General features: G+C 40.8%; 1 protein-coding gene across 2 annotated transcripts in view; it reads left to right on the forward strand.

The window, feature by feature from the left end:
* The window catches only part of SLC35F4 (solute carrier family 35 member F4), a 183,609-nt gene extending 165,298 nt beyond the window's left edge, over window positions 1-18,311 (forward strand). Inside the window, exons 4-8 of one of the 2 annotated variants that reach the window (XM_033106924.1) lie at window positions 2,790-3,009; window positions 11,498-11,623; window positions 13,655-13,847; window positions 15,686-15,775; window positions 17,858-18,311. In XM_033106924.1, coding sequence (XP_032962815.1) covers window positions 2,790-3,009; window positions 11,498-11,623; window positions 13,655-13,847; window positions 15,686-15,775; window positions 17,858-18,099 — 871 coding nt within the window. In that variant the 3' untranslated portion in view covers window positions 18,100-18,311. The remainder of the gene's footprint in view (window positions 1-2,789; window positions 3,010-11,497; window positions 11,624-13,654; window positions 13,848-15,685; window positions 15,776-17,857) is intronic. The other variant, XM_033106925.1, reaches the window with a different exon arrangement.
* Window positions 18,312-22,876: the final 4,565 nt, after the last annotated feature.

Genomic DNA, 22,876 nt, shown 5'->3' on the forward strand with positions numbered 1-22,876 from the left:
GGGCAGAACAATGGGAAAACGGAGTTAGTGTGTAAGACTAGAAACAGAATTTGTCCCACAGCATCAGACCCTCTGACTAGTTTCTCCTTTTCTTTTGAATGATATGAAAACATTTCCAGTTTTTTTCTTATCACTAACATCAAAAGAATTTTTCATAAAGTATTAAATCTAGATGGTAACAATTGTCCGTTTGGAAGTAGTTTTTGATACTTTGATCCTTCCATTTATATACTATGAAGAGAATTCAATTGCCGCAGGTGAATTTGAAATTTAAGAAGAAAAATATTATATGCCACAGTTTGAATAGGGGTGTTTCCTTATGGAAAAAAAAATCTCTAGAAAGTGTGAAACTAGAGCCAAAGATACATTTGTCCATGTCAGGTACCTATGAAATGTGCTTACAATGCCATCTGACATCCAGAAATGGCTCAATAACTAGTAGCTGCTATAATGATGGTGAGCATAATTAAATTATTGGTGTCTCCCAACTTCTAAACTTCAGTCCAAGTTTTGCCACCTGTCAATCCCGACTCTGGTCTAGAAATCCTGATCTCATCATCCCAAGAAGAGACCCACTGTTATCTAGCTTCTCCATAGAAATCTATTCTTTTTTTGGAAATTTTGCATTTCTTAGCAGTTTAATGCTTAAGTAGCATAAGGTTCTACATAAGTGACCTGGCGTTTAAACGGAGAGCATTTTTAATTCTTGCAACAACAGCGATAAATAAATGGTGAGAAAGTTGACAGTGAGAGAAAGAAAAAAAGGGGAGCAATGAGGTAGGCAATGCCTGGAGGACAGGGCTAGCCAGGAGAAAAGTACAGTCTCTGTGGGGAGAGTGGGGGGCGCTCTCCCTCTCAGCAGTGCTTTGCCTGGGGGGCTCTCCCTGTCCATCTGCTGCTACTGGTCTTCCCTGGGGGGTCAGATCGTTCACTTGCATGCATACCAAGTTTTGGCTTGAGAACACTCGACCCAGCATGATGGTGGACTCTGGGAAAGAAAAACCATCACTGCCTGGCTAGGGCCAGTGATAAGAAATTCTTTAATCAGAAATGGGTTATAGTCTTTCATAAATGTGTATGTTAAAAGGCACTTAGTAGTTGTAGATGTCAGATGCCACGACTGTCAACTCCGGCCCTCGCTGGCAGACTCTCATGCAGCAGATCCCTTTGTAAGTACAGAATATGAAACCTGTGCCCAGGATGTTCTGTGAACACCGCTGCTTGTTCTGTGTGTGGCTCTGATTCCAAGTATCTTTATGGCTCTAGGGTTTGGGAGAGGCAATCTATTGTCCTATGTGTGTAAACACGTGTAATTTCTGTTTCCTTTACTAAGGCTTTGCGCCTAGGTGATTTAGTCCATTCACTAAAGTTCTGTCTCTTTCCAGTTAAAATTTATCTTTGGGAAATCACATTTTCATTTTCGAAAAATCCTTCTCTTTGGTTGTCTCCCACATGAAAGTGAACGACTACACGGTTTCAGTGTGTGCACGTTGCATTTTTAACCGTCCTGGAATGGCTGGCCTGCAATTGCCAGCATTCTAGGCTGCCTGGGCACAACGTTTATCATGGGCTGCTATTGAAGGCCATCCCCCTATGCTTAGAGACTCACCATTGTGTCATTCCCTCCTCCCTGTGGTCCTCCTGGGGGGTAAAAGGGCGTCAGGCATGGCACGCAAACATTGGCTGGAGATGACTTTGGTTTGCAATATTTTGAGGCACAATTATTTCTTTTCAGGAAAAGCTGGAAGAGTAGCCAGTGCTAGTACGATCTAGAGCCATGTAGATGGATTTCGTTATAGATGTGTAAACATTAGAACTTGTTGGTTTGAACAAGATTTTTATACTACTCTTGAAAATACAGGGCCTGGCTCATTGTATAGTTGCCCAGTAAGTGGTTACACGTTTATGGACAACTGAGTGAAAAAAATAAAGCTGAATTCTCCCAGTGGCAAGCCTATTTTTAGTTTATCGTGAAATAAGCAGTTACTCTATCACTTCCTTTATTGTCTATCCATATCACTAGCTTGAACATTTTGTTTAAAATGGCCCTTTGGGCTAAATAATCAATTTAGTCAGAAATCAAACAAATGAATGATTTAACCGAAGTGACTATTTTTACACAATGAATTCAGGTAATTCCTCCAAAGGGGCCAAATGTGTGTATATAACAAAGTTATATTTTGTTGAGTTTTGTTTTTATTTTATTTTTTACTATTTTGAGGTTATGACAGAACCTTTCTTTGTTTTGGTTTTTTCTGCCTTAAAATGCCAGAGAAAAAAGAAATTTATCTAACTGGGCAAATATGTTAGAAAGAGACTTAGTGCCTTAGGAATAGTAACCTCTCAAGCCGCGAGTGGCTTTACATGATATGTGAAGCCGCAAGTTATCTGTAGTCTTTTCACACAGTAGCATCATCCTGATGCGGCTGCATTCGCCCACTGGGAAACAAATCTTCTCTTTTAACAACTAGTAATTCCAGCAAACACTTGTTTCTGTATTTTTCCGGCTTCGCTGCGAATGTTCAGCAACAGTAGAATGTCTGCCCCAGTCATGTCGAGAGCATATGCAGGTAGGAGAGGCCTAGGCTAGCTCTGTGCCGGCAGATGTGGACGCTTTTCCATGGAACCCTTTGTGGTCTGCAGATGGCAGGACTGAGTTCGGTGTGTTCTACGGGTGACCGATGAGTCTGGAGTGTTTGTGCTCTTGCCTGACAATGGCTGTCGAGAGTTAGGCAACACGAGATGTGTCACAAACAGTACCTGACTCTTAACCTCTTTTTCTCTCCTAGGGAATGCAGTCGGATTTTTGGGGAAGATGGTCTGACGTTGAAGCTCTTTCTTAAAAGAACTGCTCCCTTTTCTATTCTATGGACTTTGACTAACTACCTGTATTTACTGGCTTTAAAGAAGCTGACAGCCACGGATGTGTCTGCTCTGTTCTGTTGTAACAAAGCGTTTGTCTTCTTGCTGTCATGGATCGTGCTGAAAGACAGGTTCATGGGAGTGAGGGTAATATACGCACACTTGATTCAATGTGTGAGGCCGCCCTTAATGATGACTCCTTGGCATCAGGAGAGCTGCTTTGTGTTGTGAAGTTTTCTGTAAAACGTTCCCATTGGTTCTAAGTACAAGTCGGAATTTGAAGGTTTATAAGGATGCCCAGGCAGTTACAACCTCATGAAAGGATAAAGAGATTTCCTCTGAGCAGTGAGCAGATTCCAACAGGAGGCACCAAATCAGACAGGGAAAATAAGTACTTTTTTAGAATTAACAGTGTAATCAACTCCTTCTGTCCTCAGGAAAGAAGGGTCTGAGAAAACTAGCCACAGTAACGATTCTGATTTGGTTTTTTTTTCAATCAACATATGTTGGGACAACTCCCTCATGTTTTCCCCACAGAGATGGATTTAATTAATATTAGTGTAAGTAGATACGATTACTAAATAGTAATTAAAGTCACTGGTAATGGTACAATGTTGTTAAACGTGGCTATATGTCTATGTGACTAATCTGGAAATGGAACTTAAAGCCATAGCTTGTACTTTGGGGGACAAATTAATTGAATTGCATTAAACTAACACCAACTACTTCAGTTCTGAGTTTACTCCTTTCAGAAATATTTTTTTTAAAACGTCTATGTTTGTTCTATGTTAGCTTGATTGAAAGCCATGCAAATTTAAGGAGCCAGATCTCATTTATACAACGAGATGAAAATACTCAGAAAATAATTCTTTAGAAGGAGGTCTAAATGAATAGCCTTTTCTCAGAAGATAAACATCACATAATTATTGTTCTCTGAAAGAGATATCCAAGATTGGATTTGAAATTTGTTTTGCTATCAAAATATTGCTCTTGTTGGAATGATTACAGTGTCCTCTCCTCCCTAAATGCTGAAATTAATGTCTATAATAGATAGAGAGTTTATGATAACCATTAACCTTATTTTTTTTTAAAAAAATAGCAAATTCTGGTTGCATCTTGGGAGAGGCTGCTCAAAAATTCAAGACTAAAGCTTGACATGAACAAGAAGTAGATAGTTATGGTAGAAGACAAGATGAGAAACTCTAAATCGGTCCATGATACTATTAGAATATACCCAGATGTGGTACCACTCTCTGCACTAGCTAATCTTAGATTTGACACCCAATGGGCTTAGCCTCATTTTTTTTTTTATACGTGGAGTGCTGGCGCTGGCTCTCCACCATCAGGTACCCTGAAAAGTGCCTGAGAACAGGGACCTTCCCTGTAGAGTTCAGTGATCCATTCAGGATGGCCTACATAACCTGTGGGGGCCATTGTAAAATGAAAATGCAGGGCTCCCTGATAGAAAAATTATTAGTAATTTCAAGATGGCAAGAGCAGAGCATTACCCCAAGGATAGGGGCCCTATGTATCTGTATAGGTCATATGCCCATGCATCTAGCTCTGCCTCTATCTCTAACACCTAGAATAATTCAGGGGGAAAAGTAGGGGCTCAATAGAAATTTGAGGATATAGTGAATAAATGCCTGCTTATGAGATCTTTCTCTTTTCTATCTACCACCATCACGGATCACTCATGAGAATTTGGAGGACGTTGTGAGAAGAGGGGGGATAAAAGAGACATAAGGCTTTTCTGCTCTTTCAGTGGCATCTGAATACAAAAAGGAAACCAATATATTCACTATTAGATTTACCGCTGAGAAAATCGATTGCATTAGACAGAATGAATGCATTTAACTATGAAACTTACTGATGCGAGAGATCATATCGAAAGAGGTTCAATGTTTATTGGAGGTCTTTTAAGGAAAACAAAAAACTTAGCTATATAACTTACATTGAAATCACAGAAATATAAGAAATCTGCCTAGAGGCTGCAAACCATTGCCATTTTTAAATTGGCACCTGCAGTGGGTTGAATGGTGGCCCCCACTAAGGTGTCCATGTCCTAATCCCCAGAACCTATGAATGTGGCCTTATTTGGAAAAATGGTCTTTGCAGACATTCTTAACGTAAGGATCTTGCAAAGAAGAGACCATCTTGGATTATCTGGGTGGCCCCTAAATCAAATACCAAGTATCTTTATAAGAGAGACACACAGAAGAGGAGGAGGCAATGTGTCCACAGAGACAGAGATTGGAGTTGATGTGGCCACAAACCCAGGAAAATGGGGCAGCCACCAGAACCTGTCCGAGGCAAGGAAAGTATTCTCTCCTAGAGCTGCTGTTGGGAGCATGGCCCCGCTGGATTTAAACTTCTGGCCTCCAGAACTGAGAGAGAATAAGTTGCCGTTGTTTCTAGTCACCAAGTTTGTGGTAATTTGTTACTGTAGCCTCAGGAAATTAATACAGCATGTGTAAGTAATAAGACTTGATAGAAAAATTATTAAGTAGCCAATAGTAATTTTTGTAAGTATATACATAAAGTAAGACATCATAGATAGCAAAATAGTAAGTATTAATGTCAGGCATGCTTTTCTTTTTAAATGACAGGAAGTACTTTACTTCTCATTATAAAACATTAGGAAGTGTCGAATGCCATGTTTCAGAAACCTGCCCAGGTGTAATTTTAATGATGCCCATAATCAGGCCATGGAATATGAGAAGCACCAAAATGGATTCAGCATTTTGCCTTTTGACAGCATCAGCAATTCTTTTCCTCCTGACACATATTGAAAACATGTATAATTAGGTCATTGGAGAAATTAAAGGAGGGCAAACAGAGTACTGACAATATAAATGCAGCTCTTATTGGCTACATCCATAAATACTCTAAAGAACAGCCTGTATCTGCCACCTGACTTGGAATACTCTTAAAAAAAAAAAAAAAAAGGAAAAGTTAAAGGGTTGCTTTCAGTCATCAAATTAAAATTAATATTTCTGGCTCATTCTAAGGCTTTAGTAGTTTAGAAAAGACCTATTTTGGATAATTCTCATATGTTTAACTTCAAGAATAATCACATTTAAAACAAATATACGTCCTTCCCTACTTCTATTTTTCATGCCTTAAGTTATAATATCAGTAAATATGGATTTATCTGGAGCACTGGTTGGCACATGCTCACATAAAAACTAATTTTGTATTCTGAATAACTTGTTATTATTTTGTTTCCTCTGATTTCCTCTGAATGTTGATTGAATTACGGTGGAAAGGTAATCTGTTACACACTTATTTTTCTATTATGAAATCATTTCGATCAATTCGCCAGTAAACTTTGGTGTGTGAAAAACTTCTTTCATGAGTAGTTGCTTACAGTTGATAAATGATTATCCCATGGAAATTAGTAAACTTTTTTAAAAGATCTTTTTTTTTAATTGCAAAAATGTTTGTTTAAGGGAGAATCCAGTTCTTGCAACTTTGAAGATGGGTGTTTTCCCATCTCCAAGATCTTATCTTGTGTAGCTAGAGTTCTTAAATTCATGAGAAGCAGAGAAACCACTTTTTTAAAAGTTTTTCCTCAAAGAAAATGAGCTACTCGTTGGGGGTTTTCTTCTCTGTCACTGCTGTCTATTTCCCGCCAATGAAAAGTAAATGTTAGACTAGAAAGTGAAAACCTTCCTTTAAGGTCTTGTCTCCCCTTCATTTTTTATATTATTTATTGAACCTTTCTTTCCTTTTTTAAATTTCCTTGAACATATGAAGAAAATTGGTAGGCGGTGAATGGTTCAGCAGACCCCATTTTTCTTAGCAGATTTAAGAGATGAATTCACGTCCCTTCAGCTTGGCACCCACATATTTTATAGTTATAATTGTCTCCCTATGCAGTTAACTTCCCAAATCGTGGCGCTTTTGGAGACTTTGCTACATCTACCAAGAACTGACTGGAGTGTGTCAGTAACTGAATGTTTCATGGCTTACACTGCACTTCTCTGAATTCAAATTGGGCTCCAGAGCACTCTAAATCAGGACATTGGAGCTGAGCTGCTACTGATTTGTGCCAATATTACACATTTAGATGAGATTCAAAAACACCTCTTGTTTCCATCTCGCCTTTGGTTGACGTTTATGCAGTAACTGTACATTCAGGTAGAGCAGAAGCCTCTCTCCGGAACCTTCATGGTTCCTGGAAGAGGCAGCAGAGGGTGCATAGTGGGACTCAGCCCTTTCATCCCCCTCTTGGCAGGAGAATGATTTATGAGTACCAGGCGAGAAAGCTGAGTTGTAATGGCTCCAGTTTTATGCCCATGAGGAATCCATAACCCCTTCAACAAGGAGCCATCAATAGGTACACTCTATCCCCCAGCACGCACACCCACACACACACACACACACACACACACACACAACTTTAGTCTTTCCTTCTGGCATTTCTTTTCCTCCTTTTCATCTTGATCTCTCATTGAGATCATTTTCAGATGGATTTTATTCATAGAAAAATCGTTGTGTATGTGTGGCCAGGGGTGGGGAAGTGGTTTGAGGCTCTGCACCCCTTGTGTCTGACCCATCCTAAGGACTGACCCTCCTCCCCCTCCCCCATGCACAGTATCTGGACAGCTGTACACTGCCCACCTCTTTCACTTCTCTCACTTCAATTCCTGCCCGAGTTCTTTGGATCTGGAGGAAACACCTGCTTCATCTTCAGGGAACCTTAAATGGAACATGTGGATAAATGTAAGAATTCTGTATAGCCATGGTTCCTTGAAAACAGGCTCTGAATATACTCGGAGAGAACAAGGATGGTCATCCGTGCAGGTCTCATTGGTCAAGCCATGAATGTGTGTCCCGCCTTCAGCTGCTGGCTGACCTTTAGTCTTGAACGGGAGTGCAGCCTGGCTGGCAGCGTAGCTTTGAGACCCTCCACAATAGAGGCAGAGGTAGGCTTGGGATTCAAGGGTCCCTGTGAGTCAGTGAAGCTCCTACATGCTCCACCCACCTGCAGAAACAGGGTTAACCACAGGCAAATTAAGGAAAGAAATTGGGGTTACAAAGAGAAAGAGAAGCAATTAAAGGTTCATCTCAGTATCCTGAACCCTAGAAGAGCTGATATTGCTATGTGAATAGTAATTCTGGAAACCATTTGTCAGTGGGAAACACGATGAATGTGACGAGGCTGGAAACCCTCATGGAAAGCCAGAAAAAGGCCGGACCCTGGTGATTTTTGAGGGCCTGAGCCAAAAGAGGGGAAAAAATGAAGACATAAGAAGACAAAAACAGCAAAAAGCAAGATGCTTTTCTAGCCTTTATCTGTACACACTAACTCTTTGAGAGGTAAAACAAGCCTAGCTTTCATGCAGGGTCACAGGTGGTACGGTACATAGCACAGTGAGACCACCAAATGTTTTCGTTTATGGCCCTCTTTGGGCTTTAGGAACAGACACGAACGGCCTCACGATCCCTCTGGTTGGCCCAGAAAGTTGATACAGAGACTGTCAGAGGAAGGTAGCTGTCTCCTGTCATTCCAGTGGCATGCTGGGATAACTGTCTCACCATGATGTGACAGGACAGAGAGGTTTAGACATTGTCAGTTTCATGGTCACTGTGGTTACTAACATTTTCACCCAAAACAGATTCAGGTAATGGTCGTGGTAGGTTTTCTGTCTTATTTAGATACCTCTGGTTGGTGATGGGGCTGGAACTGGAATAGGTTGTGAGGAGAGCCATGTTTTTCCGAAGCCAAGTAGGTGGCACAACGAGATGGTACATTTTCAGCACAGGAGTCTCTCATGGGATGCTAAGGCCCTCAGAAGCACTTCCTGTGGTTTCACCATGTGGATGTGCACATAGGAGCACTGCTGACACAATATTTAAGGCACTGGCTTCCTGCAGGCACTTTTCCAGGATCCTGAGCCTGAGAAGAGCCATTTTGTGTTTTTCTGTTGAGGAAAACAGGCTATTAACCCTTCCTTAATGATTGATGAATTCTGAAAATGCATGTGACTCAGATCTGTGCTTGGGTTGTTTGTTCTCTGCAAATTTGAGGAATATTTACTTTGCAGTTAACCAGTGGTGCCAAGCAGTGCCCCTCTGGGACCATCCAAATGACCACTCCACGAGGGCTTCCACCCAACATTTCCCTGCATTTTCTAGGTTAGGTGAGATCTCTTCCCTTAGTTTCAACTGTGTAGATAAGAAACATATGTATTGAAAATTTCTTAAAAGATGGTGATAGAGAATTTATAGTTGTGAAATTTAAATTAAAATGTGGAAAATAATTTAAGTTATCTTTCCCCACAGGAAGCCTATATAACCTATAAATCACTGTTCATACTGTAGAAAAGAATTTTTCTAACATCTCAAATATTCAGATTTTCATGCTTTGAGAACTTAACTAACAGCGTTGTCTGGCCCCCTAAAGTGAAAAATGCTTCTTCCCATGAAAGCCATTGAAAGAGACACTGCTGCATTTTATATGTCAATTTAAGTGGTCTAAGCTAACATTTTCACAAGCACTTGAATATAAAATGTAATGGAGATTTTAAAGAGTCTCACCATGGTTATAACTTCGAATTGCTACAAAATTATGTAATCTTTGTCCATATGTAATTCCTATCTTGAGAAAACTTATAATAGAAATACTAGGCATATATATTTTTACTAATGGCTGACTCAGAAAAGAAAGAGTTTCCAACTGTGGTCAGATCGTTGGGATAATAGTATTAGATATTCATCACTATTCCAGACAGTGATTTTGTTTTTTGCTTTTTTGTTTGTTTTCATAATTCCCTAAGCCCAGAATTAAATATTATAGAATACTTGCAATAATTTTAAATATGAAAAGCACGTCATGTTCAAGTACAGTAGGGTTAACACCGTATTAACCCTGTCTTGTTTATTTGACCTAGAAAAGTACAACTGATGCTTCGCCAAAAGAAAACAAATGTTAATTCAAACGTATTGTCCTACACGTTCAGTCCTATAAGGAAAATCGACTTGTGCACCTGAATAGTTTAACCCACGGGCATTATTTAAACATGAAAACAAATCAGGAAATGCCAGTGTCTAACTGTGCCTTTTCATTCTCTGAAATCAGACTGCTCAAAGAATTGTTGCAAATCCCTGGCTGAACTATATATCCCCAAATCAAAGAACATGATAGCCCTCACAGAATATCCAGGTCTAGATAACCCCTTCACCATGTTTATTTATGAGACTATTCTTATTTGGAAAATTTCCTTGATACCTCATGGTGTGTGTATTAAATTCTGTTCCCTATAGTTTGAGGCATAGTCTCACTAGAACACATGCCTGGCAGCTTCGGAGAACACGATATTCACTCAGCACGAGAAACCCCTCCCATCAAGAAGCCTCCCGGATAACACTTTATGAAGACAGTATTTCACTGCTGACATGTCAGCATCTGTTCTGAAGCAAGCCTGCTGTTTTTCATAAAGGACACTTCAGTATGGAGCGGGCTCTGAAACCAACTGTGCACTTGCTTTTGGTGATCATTAACAAAAGAATTGCTTTAACAACATCTAAATGATATGTGTCATCACTGCGATGCTTTGCACTGGCCTAGAGCAAGTCTACGGTGACATGTTAAAGATCTACATTTTGTTGTAATAAATAATTCACTAAGGGCCAAAAATGTTAAAAAAAAAAATCACATGTGAAAAAGCTATCTACTGAGGAACTGATTTACTTGAGAATACTCAGAACTGAAGCTTAAAATTTATCACCACATATGTTTAAATTTCACACCAAGTTGTGTCTTGATTTTAAAGTTGATGAGACTATTTCACAAGAAAATGACATATTGTTCCCTATTCCAGGGTTGTTATTTTACTGTGTACGGTAGCTTTGAAATGTTCTCCAGTAGAACCACTTCAAGACAATTAAAGAAACAGCTGCAAACCAGTATTTCATTAAGGGAGTGGACTCCTGTTTTGAATATAACAAGTGTCATATTAATTTATAGTAAACCATTATGATTTCAGCCAAATTATGAACATTTCACTTTATGCAGTTAATGCTCCAGAAGAATTAAATAGAATTACCTTTCTGTGGTTTAATTTGCATATAAACAAAAGGAAGAACTGCCTCCATTTGACATTCCAAGTGACAGTACAAGCTTGCTCTTTATAAGAGATAATTCACTTTCTTTTTTTTCCCCCTTGGCCTAAATTGTGCTTTCTAGCTGCATCACTATTATGTCTCTCTAATCAAATCCTGGTTATGTGGAGGTCTTCAGAAACATACATTGATACAAGGAGCTGATTAAAACGTGTGCTACATTGTTTGAAGAAAAAAGATACAGTATAGATGAAAATGCTTCGAAGTAACTTCCTATTAAATTTATTTCACCAATACGGGTAAAAATCTCTAGAACGTTGAGCTAAATAATTACATTTTTAGCCCTTAATTAGAATGTGAGCAACTTTTATATTCTCTGCCTGGATGTCTCAGGAGCATACTGATTTCTTGTTAATACTGACCCTTCCTGCAATTGAACACGATGTACAAGAGGTAATTGGGGTTGAGGAAGCATCTAGCAACTTTCAGGAAGTCTTCAATGGCTTGCTCAAGAATATGGGGGTATCAATTTTTCTTTTTTATTTCTTTGCATTCTGTTTGACAGATAGTTGCTGCAATAATGGCAATTACGGGCATCGTCATGATGGCGTATGCAGATAATTTCCATGCTGACTCCATCATAGGTGTGGCATTTGCAGTGGGCTCGGCCTCTACATCTGCATTATATAAGGTACGTTGTGCACTTTCTTATGTAGTACATTGTCATTTGTAGCTTAGACTTAAGTAATAAAGTAAGGAAGGACAAAGAAAATCTTGCCTAGAGAAAAATAAAGATGGTTTAATAGTAAGTGCCATTTATTGAGTACTTACTATATGCTGGGCTCTTGCCAGAGAATTTCACCTGTGTTAATGCACCTTTATGAGACATAGGCCCTTAACCCCGATTTCAAAGAGGTAATTAGATTTGAAGAAGCATTTAGCAACTTTCATGAAATTTTCAAATGCTTGCTCTGGGATATGGAGGCATCGTTTTTTCTTTTGTTTCTTTGCATTCTAGTCAACAGATATTGTTTTGGTATGTTAATACTTTTTTAATGACAGATAAGGAAACTGAGGTGTTGAAAGATTAAGAAACTTGCCCCAAGTCATACAATCAGGAAGTGATAGAGCCAAGATTTAAACTTGGACGGGCCAACTTCAAAGCCCTTGCTCCGTGGCCCTACCCCTCCCCAAACATCAACCAGTTGTAGCAGGGGCGGAGAAAGACCTCTCCTCTCTTCATGTTTCTTTATTTGAACTATCTGTGGTCATTATTTTAACTCTAATTGAGGTATTAAAACTAATAAGTTGTCATTTGAGAGGTTACACCTAGGAACACGAGTCACAGAAGCTCATGTTAGTAGCAAATTGAAGAGCCTCTTTTCCTCTCTGATGGATACTCTGGGTCTGCACTACCTACTCACCAGTCTTTCTCCCCTGGAGCTACCTGTCATCAGTGAAAATTCTACTCAGAGTCCTTGCCCTTAACTTCAGAAGCAAGGACTGAGAGAGCAGATCTAAAAGGTTCTTCCTCAAAGCTCCACTTTGCAGAGCCAACTTTCTGGATATAGCTAAAGGATTGTTTCACTTTCATCTCTCTTGGTGTTTGAATGAGAAAATGGTCTCTGAAAGGTAGAAAATGCCCTTTGCATCTCTCCTGGATGCCTGCTCTGATTATTCACTAGCGCTGCTGTTCAGAGGACATAGAGTCTATTTCCATATTGACATTTCCTGGCCCACTGATTCTGTGTGACAAGCTTGACAAGTGTTCACTCAGTTGCCATTAGTGTCTAACCTGCCCCCAACTGAGACTCCACTGAGATGTCTGATATGACCAAAGACTAGCATGTGATCAAGTTTTCTCAAAAGAAAGATGTTCGGTTGAAATTAAAAGCAATACCTGGCATTGCTGTGTGACCAGGATGGCTATCCTAGAAAGGATTCTCCTGACCATGTTCCAGATGGATTCATTCTGGGAGTGGTAATGTTTGCTGCCACGCACAAAATCATATGTGCACCATAGAAAAGACCTGCTCCATTTTCCATCGTTTCAGGATTAATATAGGAAGCAGAGGGGTTAAAAAGCCAAGAAATATCACTAGAGTCCTGTCCAGCCTGATGTGTGACTTTGGGTTAGCCATTCACATCTCCTTGTGATCTTTCTCTGTGCACAGATTTATAACCTAGGGAAATTTTTTTTTTCCTTAATCTGGAGAATAAACGTAGTATGTGTGAAAGTATTTTAGGCTCTGAGAGAAAAGTGCTTATAAATTATCTCTCTCAACAACATAACAACAGGCTCTCTCCATCCAGTCAGATTTTCAGTATGTGTTGAAATAGTGACATGAATTCCATGCTTGGAGGGAGGAATTGAAGATGTCTCAGTCTAGGTTTCTCCTGGGCCTCTCTGTTTTCATTTATCATTCGCCCTATACCCACCACTGATGGTGGCACTTAGCCCAGTGTACAGTACCCAAGCAGTTTTCAACACCATAAGGAGTTCATTTTATGGCATTTGCTGTTTCATCTGAAGGCTATAAAGTATCCTTATTTCAACAACCCATTAGATGCCATGCAGATGGCCAGGTAAGAAGATATGGAGGATAAACTCTGGGCTAGTATAAATTCACTGTGTGGATGAATAGAACTCACCTTTCTGATACAGCGAAGTCTCTTACTGGGTGGCTTAAGGGTTTTCTTTTTTTTCTTTTTCCTATTTCAGGTTTTGTTTAAGATGTTTCTCGGAAGTGCCAACTTTGGTGAAGCGGCACACTTTGTCTCCACGTTGGGTTTCTTCAATTTAATCTTCATCTCCTTCACCCCGGTCATCCTGTATTTCACCAAGGTGGAGCAGTGGTCCTCCTTTGCAGCTCTGCCATGGGGCTGTCTCTGCGGGATGGCAGGGCTGTGGTTGGGTAAGTGACCCCAGGGGTTTCTTTCCATTCCTGATTTCTCTGGACCCTTCCTTGGATAATTTAATTATCAGATTAATCCCTTGGTACCTCTGTCCTCTATTTCCCAAACTTACCTACTGTTGGCTAATGTTACTGAATGTTTAGACATTCTTTGCAGGCTATTGCTTGATTAGATCAGAGCTCGCCGACTAGTGTGTCTCCTGTCGGTTAGCGTGTGAGCTGGAGGTCCAGGCCACTCTGATCACACTGGGCTTCAAGCAGCCCTGTCCATTCTTCATGATGTACTCATGATGTCACTGTGTTCCAACTGTGCCACGGTGTGTCAGGCAGAGGGAGAGAATGAGACAATGAGAGTAGAACACTCAGTCCAGGAACTCAACGTGGCCGGAACACTGAGTGCAGGGGGAATGGGGAGGAAGAAAGGAGATGATGTTTGGGAGAAGCGGGTCGTGAAAGATGCCTAGAAAGCCACATTCAGGGAGGCTACTTTTAAAAGCCACTTAATCTCTCAGCAGGGAGGTGACAGACTCATATCTGCACTTTAAACAGCCCACTCTGGCTGTGTATAGAGAATGAATTTGAGATAGAAAGCCCTCAAGAAGCAAAAGAAGAAGGCAGAACTGGGCTTGGGGCTCAGTTCAGTAGGCTGCTTAATTGATGACCAAGAAAAAGTCACCTGAACTCTTTTGGATATCCTCTCTCCCTATCATTCCCTATAACTCCGAGGCTGTCTCATTCCCCTGAGTAATCAGGAGGCTCCCACTTTCAAGCTGCACTGCCGCTGTCACTTCAGATGAGAGGAGCTTGAAAAATAACAAAGCCACTCTTCTCTCACCAAGCAGTTGAACAACTGTCACCACCCAATGACTCAGTGTCTCTTTACTCAGAATCAAATCATTTTCATTCTGTTTCTCTTTCCTCATACCACCTAACGATAGCCCCCTCTGCCCACTCCACCGTTACCCACAACACTTGACCCGAAAGACATCTGCCACCCCTCAGTTGACTTTCTTTATCAGTGTGACATAGTCTGAACCATAATCTGAAGCAGCACTGCAATTCTGAGGAGCAAAAATGGCCTTATTTTCTTCCCTATATGCATTGGGTCATCTTTCCCTACTCTGGCGCAGGCCCCTAAGAGGAGATCTTAAGCAAGACAGGAAACACTTCAAGAAAAGGATCAAACACAAAGTTTTGGTCCTTTGACTTCTGCTTTTGAAGGCCTGAAAGAAGTGGTTATGACCTGTCATAACCTCCGCTAAGTAGAAATCAACAGTAGCGTTTCCATAAGACCAGGCATCCTAATGAAACGTGCCTAGATAATTTCCTGGCCCAAACCAATCTAACGGGGAAGCCTCATAACGAAAGTTTCACTGACTCTGGCCCCAGCTGTGTACGCATGATCTCTGGCTCGCTGCAAAGTAACCCTCCTCCGAGGTCTGTCCCTTGGCACGTTGAGTACACACTCCTGCTCAGGCTGGGTGCCACGGTGCTAGCGGGACACTGGTTCTCCCCCAGGCAGCATGGTCTCCACACTCCACTGGCTCTCGTGTCACAGCACAATGAAATGATTATTTCACTTCTTTGCATCTGCTCCTTACCCCCTTTGCCAGCCAACTGGCAAGAGATCAGGCAGCCAGGGTGCCAGAGGAGGAAAAAAGAGTAAGACTACTGCAGGTTAGATACGCATCCATCTCCAAAATTAGAGGATTAATTGACCAAAGGTACAGACAGTTGAGAAGGCATGTTTAGCACAGACATTGACTTTTTTATGCTAAGAAGGAAAGCCCCCGACACATCCATTCCCCTTTATCCTGTACATACTGCTTCATTTACAGTCTTCAACATCCTGGTGAACGTCGGGGTGGTGCTGACGTACCCCATCCTAATCTCCATTGGGACAGTGCTCAGCGTTCCTGGAAATGCAGGTACTGGTACGATTTGACAGATGCACAGTAAGTCTCCTCTTCATGTTTGTTTTACGCCTTGTGTTGTTTCTTCGAGCAATGGTGAATTATGTCCCTTGCCTGGGAAGATGTTTTTAAACATCATGAAGGTGGCAGACAGCAGAATAACTATGCAGCAGATTTAAAATTTGCAATTACAAACACTGTTTTTACTTGGTTGTGCTTTTAGAATTAAATGCCAAATGTATCATTTGGGTTTCATGTAATCTCCCTGACAAGCTAATTTTGTGGTGTTTTTAGAGGAAGTCCCATGGAAACAAAAGGCATACCAGCATAGGACTCTCAAGTAAACGTCACTAATGAAAGTGTAGGAAATGTACGGGGTATTGGCTCCTCGTTAGACTGTCCATGGGGAGCTGCATCAGCTTCTCTTGGGGCCAGAGCAGATGGCCTCTGGAATAGATACAGGAAAAAGCAATTTGATTTACTTCAGGGACAAGAGGAGAAGCTATTATTCCAGGATAAGCTTTCTAATGAAAACTTATCCTTATTCAGTAAAACAAGTAATGGAAGTGGGTTATCTGGATGACTGTACAGTCCTTCTAACTTTAAAAATCTGTGATTCCAAGCCTTGGGTAGCCATCTTTCTTTGCCTTAGGACAATCAGCAAATGTGTATCAAACACTTACTATGTGTGATCAGGACTGTAGAAGAGACAGGGTAAAAATGACATTATTGTTTTTGGAAAGCTTACACCTGAATTTGGAAAACAGGACCAACATACATGAAATAACTTAGAACTCTACAAAGTAATTTATTATTAAATGTCAAATTATGTGACAAACTCCAAAGACTATAAGATATTCAGAGGAAAGGAACATTGGGGAGGAGTATAGTTGTCAAGAAAGTTTATTCATTCATCCATAGAATAAAGAATTTCTGAGCACTTGGTGTGTGCCAGGAATTGTGATAATACGAGTGATAGATTCTGAATAAGGCACAGTCCCTGCTTTCAGGGCTTACGTATTATAGAGAGGGATACAAAAGGAACTGAGTTAATACAATGTAAAGAGAGAATTGCTCTGATAGAGGTATGTACTGAATGCTCTGAGAGAATACAGGAGGGGCCACCAAGAAAGCTTCCCGCAAGAAACCTAGTGGGAGAGACCTAATGGAGGAGTTAGCTGGATGAAGTAGAGATGAGGAGGGAAGGGCATTCCGTGCAAAAAGACCAGCATATCTATGACCAGCTAGGTAAATAACCCCCCAAAATTGAAACAGGGACTCAAAAGTATCATTGTACATGAATGTTCATAGCAGCTCTATTCGCAATGGCCAGAGGTGGAAGTACCCAAATGTCCATCAACAAGTAAATGGATAAACAAATTATGATACATACAATGGGATATTATTCAGCCATAAAAAGGAAAAAAAGTACAAATACTTGCTACAATATGGATGAACCTCGACAACATCATGCTAAGTGAAAAAAGCCAGACACAAAAGGTCACATATAATGTGACTCCATTTATATGAAATATCCAGAATAGGTAAATCCATAGAAACAAGCAACAGATTGGTGAGTTGGGGATAGAGGACTGCTTAATTTTAAAGTGATGGAGATATTTTGGACTCAGATAGAGGTGATGGTTGTACAACATGATGAATGTACTAAATGCCACTAAATTGACTTTAAAATGGTTAATTGTATATTATATGAATTTCATCTCAATTAAAAATTTTTTAAAGAACCATGTACAAAGACCTAGATATTAACAAGCTTGATGCATTTGAAAAATCTTCAATGGTCCCATGAAACTAGAGAAGCATGAAGGGATACAGAGGAAAAGTCTTAAGAAAGAAAACTGCAGGGTAATTAAATCAGATGACACAAGCCTCGAAGGCTAAGTAGGATTTCGAGATACGGAATGGAAAGCAAATGAAGGGAACACTATAGATAATGGCATAGGAAAGGAAAGATGAGCTTGAAAGAATAAGACTTTTTGAAGTCTTTAGAAGTAGCACTCACTTTGGTCATTTTTGTTTTTCAAAGAAGCTTAGAAACAGTCCTAGGTGGTGACTGACCTGATATTTCTTACTTAGCTGTGGATCTCCTGAAGCAGGAGGTGATATTCAATGTCGTCCGCCTGGCTGCCACCATCATCATCTGCATTGGGTTTCTGCTCATGTTACTGCCGGAGGAGTGGGATGAAATTACCCTGAGATTCATCAACAGCCTGAAAGAAAAGAAGAGTGAGGAGCATATGGACGACATCACAGATTCCAGTGTACACCTGCGGAGCAGAAGCAGGGCCAACGGGACAGTGTCTATACCACTAGCTTGAAGGGGGACACGTTTTGAATGCACGTATGTGTATATTCTGTGAATATAACAAAATTTTCTCCCTGTACACTCACACGACCATATTAACTCTGAATTTGGACAAGTCATATGTGAAATAATGCCAACAATAAAAGTTTACATTTATATGCTTATCAAGGAACTGGTGTAAATAATCCTAATAAAAAACTTTTTATTAAAACATACTCATCCTTGGTCTAGTCCTTCTGTTTTGGAGGGATTTCTTTCCCCATAATGTACAAAATTTCCTGAAAACATACGATTCTTTTAAATTACGAGTTTGTCATTACCTTTTTCTCATCTGGAATTGGGATTTGTTTTCATTCCATCGGAGAAAGTTGCATAAGAAAAAAAACACGTGAAAAGGATACACACTATATAAATATATATATTTAAGTCCAACAAGAACCTTAAATTTGAAAGCTGGAAAGTAATTAATCAACAGAGCACTTTCTATATACAAGACCTGCACTAGGAACTATGAAGATATGAAGATGTGGAAGACCCCATCTATACTTTCAACAAGCTTAGAATAGTCCAGAGCATGAGAGGTTACAAATATCTCTAATATGTGGTAGACATTTGAAAATGGCCCAGTGGTCCTAGAGAAGACATCTGTTACCAGCCATCTCTAAAGCCCTTCACCACCAAGTTTTTTGAAAGAGTTGTTTGTATCTGCTGTCACTTCTTCACTCCCATTCACTCTTCAACCCACTACAACCTACCTTCTGCCTCCATCATTCCTCCAGAAGTGCATTCACCAAAGTCACCAACGACCTTGCTCTTAAAAAACCATATTGACACTGCTCAATCCTTACTTTACTGTCTTCTCTGCAGCATTTGACAGGATGACCACTCCTTTTTCCTGAACTAGTCTCTTCACCTACGTGTCACTGGAGTCTCCTGGTTCTCTTTCTCCCTCACTGGCTGCTTCTCTGGGCTCCTCTTCCTAGACTGGTCTCACCATGTCAGTGTCCAGTCGTTGGCCTTCTTGCATCTCACTCCACACTCTCTCCCTCAGGGATCTCATCTGCTCCATGGCTTCAAACATCATCCAGGTGGTGCCAGCTTCAAAGTCTTTATCTCCAGCCCCAATTTGTCACCTGAGCTTCAGATCTGACCATCCAAATGCCTTCTGCAAGCTCACTTGGATGCCCCACTGTTCATTTCGGGTTCAAGAACAAAGTTGAATTTATCATCTCTCCTCCCCAGACCTGTCCCTTCTTCTCCCTTGTTCCTTGTCTAGGTTAATCGTAACATTGTCACTAGCTGCCCATGCCAGGGATCGATCCTAGTTTCTGCCTTCCTCACCCTCCACATCTAAACCAGAAGTCCTGTTGATTCTCTTAATATTTCTTGAATCTATACACTTCCCTATGTTACCTATTATAGGCCCCATCTTTTCTTTCCGGGATGAATGAAATATACTCTTTACTGGTCTCTCTAATTCCCCATCTTGCCTCTCTCTAATCCCTTTTGTGCCCTGCAGGGTGAACTTTCTAATATATAAATGTGATCATTCTACTCTCCTGAATAAAACACTTCAGTGACATCTCATTGTCCTCAGGAAAAGGTCCAAACACTTTTGTATGTCATTCAAAGTTCATCACTGAATGGCCCCTGACAGCCTCTAGAGAAGGTATCCAATCGAACTTTCTGTGATGATGGAAATATTCTATATTTGCACTGTCCAACACAGTAGCCGCAAATGGCTATTGAGCTCTTTAGGTGTGGCTAGTGCAATTGAGGGACTGCATTTCTAACTTTATTTACTTCTAATTAATTTGAAATAACATTTAAATAGTCATAGGTGGCTTTTGGCTACCATATTAGACAACACAGCTCCAGAGCCTCGTTCCACCATACCACCCTTTGCAGCCCCCTGGAATTTCTACACTTTAGTTACTCTGCACTTGGAGTTCTTCAAGACAATGTCTTTCTTGTATTCTCTTTTCCTCTCTCATCACTTGAATAACCCTTACCGAGGCTTCTTGACAGGATTTAGTCTTATTTTCCTGGGAAGTCTTTTTCTTACCCCCCACGTTGAACAATGTGGCTTCTTTAGAAGCCTCTGCTTACCCCAGTATCGCACTGGTCGTGCTCCCCAGTCATTGTCAGTCTACTCATCTGAGTTCTCTGTAGACTGTGAGCTCCTGGAGAGCAGGATCTGTGTGGCACTCATCACTGTGTGCTTAGCACAGTGCCTGGCACTTACAGACACTCAGGAAGTGAACAGCTTACCCTGGATGGGTTGCTTCCCATTAGAGATATGCCCCTTCCCTGAACTATATTAAATAAGTTTTACTTAAGAGCAGGTAGTCTCAGGTGAGATTAAAGACCAAACGGGGTTAAATGTGCCACAGCCTTTGCTGTGCTTCCACAAAATACACACTTACTAAACTGACAAAAGGCACTTCTTCCCTAAGAGGCTGATTGGGGCATCCAGCAATTTAAGACAATCTGCACTTTCTGGGAAATTTAGTGTAAGAAGCCAAGCCTTTGTGGTATCCGTTCTAGTATTCTTTTTTTATTCAAGTGTCCCCAAAAGTGTGAATGAGACAATAACAGGGCAAGCAAAAGGGACTCAGGATACCAACCCACTGACTGGGCATCATGGTAAATTAAAACCTTAACATTTTTTCACTTCTCTGTCATTTTTTAAAAAGTCACTGCCAGTCGCCTGACATAGGTAGATGACATGATATTAACTAAAATAATCACCACGGCACGCTCTAAGCTACATGAAAAATGGCACAAAATAAATGAAACATATTATGAATAAATATGAATTAATTCATTATCTAAGTCAAGTTGTTTTTGACTATGTAAATGCCATATCGGTACAAACATTGCTTTTGCCTCGTTTTTAAATTACTACTAACTGGCAGTAATCACTGACTAACCCACCCCAGCATCTTGCCATTACTTAGCATGACATTTAAAATTGTGTTTTGACATGTTTAAGAAATGAGTTGTTTTGCTCTTTTTGACGATTCATTTTGACAAATGGAGTCAGCTAAGCCCTAATTCAACCTATGACTGATCACCGTAATTAGCTCAGTCTATATTAAGAAAACACTTCCATTATGGTATTCATTCATTTATTCATCAAAAATTTATTAGGTTCTACTTCTGGCCCTGACGTAGGGTGTTATGTTAGATGATCACCACCTGGCCTCTCACCGCCTCTAGAGCAACAGCGTCTGATAGAACTTTCTGTGATCATAGAAATGTCCTCTCTCTGTACTATGAGGAAGGGGACGCAGAATGTCTAGCAAATGGCCTCTGCTTCCAGGAACTGCAAACTTCATACGTAAGTTGTTACCACGACAATTAAACCAACTCAGAAATTTGTTTAAATCAGTTTGAGAATGTGAGATATTCCCTGTAATTCAGGAAAAGTAGAATATTCCTAAATAAAGGTACTAATACCTTTCCTTGCTAGGTCTCATGGGCATTGTGAGAGTCAGACGGGATCACGTATGTCAGTCACTGAATGAGTATCGCTGTGCCTCCTCTGTGCCTATCATATGCCTTCAACGAGCCAAGTTCAGCTGGGTTTGGAGAGGATACTGACAAAGTCCCTGCCCTCCTGGGTGGAAGTGCCTTGTGGAGGTGACTACTGTCTCTTTATCCAACCCTGGTTCCTCCCTAAAGTCCAGGAGGCCATGGCTTCTGAGGGTGACCGAATGGGCATCACAGTTCAGGGATGAAGAGAGAGCACCCAGGTTGCAACCCCGACTCTGCACTTCTTAGAAGTGTGACTTTGGCTAATTACTAACCTCTCTCTGCCCCTTGATTTCATCATTAGTAAAATGAGGATATTAATACCTGTCATTTGAGGTTGATGTTGTATTAAATAAAATCACATGTAAACGAGCTTAACACACTGCCGGACAGTCCAGAAGTATTAACTACTGTTAGCGTTTCCTCTGTCTGTTTACCTTCCTCCAGGTTCTTATCCAGAGCACTGAGCCCCAGCACTATGTTTAGCAAAGTCACAGGGCCTGGTGCCGAGCAGGGAATTTTACCCAAAATAAACCAGAGAGACAAAAGAAGCTGAGCATGAGAAACACTCGGAGGAAGCAAAAGAGGGTACACCGTTTCCATGTGGCCAGCTCCCTCCGGCATTGTGCATTGTGGCATTCTTGCCCAGCCAGTGGAACTAATTGCCTGACAAAAAGACAGACTGGCGACTTGGGCACTGAAATTAAAATCACTTCAACCACGTTCTGATCGCTTCACAAACAAATTATAGGCAAATCAATTTTGCTCATCCAGGCTTTGCACGCCTGCTAATTTTGTGCCGGCGCTTTGTCAAGATGCACCCGAGGACAAAGGATTTGGAGAAGGACAATGTAAGCAATAAAAGAGTGAACAGTATACCCGGACGAGCATTAGAATGTTTCTGATATTTAAGTACAAATCCTCTTTCTTACTTATCCATAAACCCTTGTCACAAGTACAGAGAACACCTAGTGCAGGAGATGCTGGTTTATCTGGCTGACACAGAAGTCTCTATTAATTCGAATTCTTCTTATTTATTTTTCTCTCCTCCCCCCATCTCCCACTCCCTACCTCCAGTTACCTGTAGTAATTGGAGGTGAAGTGAGAACAGAGAAGCACAGGAGGTGATGGTCTGGGAGTGTTAGTACCGAGAAACCAGAGGCAGAAAGAGCAGTGTTTTAAAGCTCCGATAAGCCAGTGTGCCTCCACGTGTGTGCCACAAAAGCTAAGGTTACTTGGTCACTGTCTGCTGG

This window comes from Rhinolophus ferrumequinum, chromosome 6 (genome assembly GCF_004115265.2).
Source record: "Rhinolophus ferrumequinum isolate MPI-CBG mRhiFer1 chromosome 6, mRhiFer1_v1.p, whole genome shotgun sequence".
In the NCBI taxonomy this organism is placed as follows: Eukaryota; Metazoa; Chordata; class Mammalia; order Chiroptera; family Rhinolophidae; genus Rhinolophus; species Rhinolophus ferrumequinum.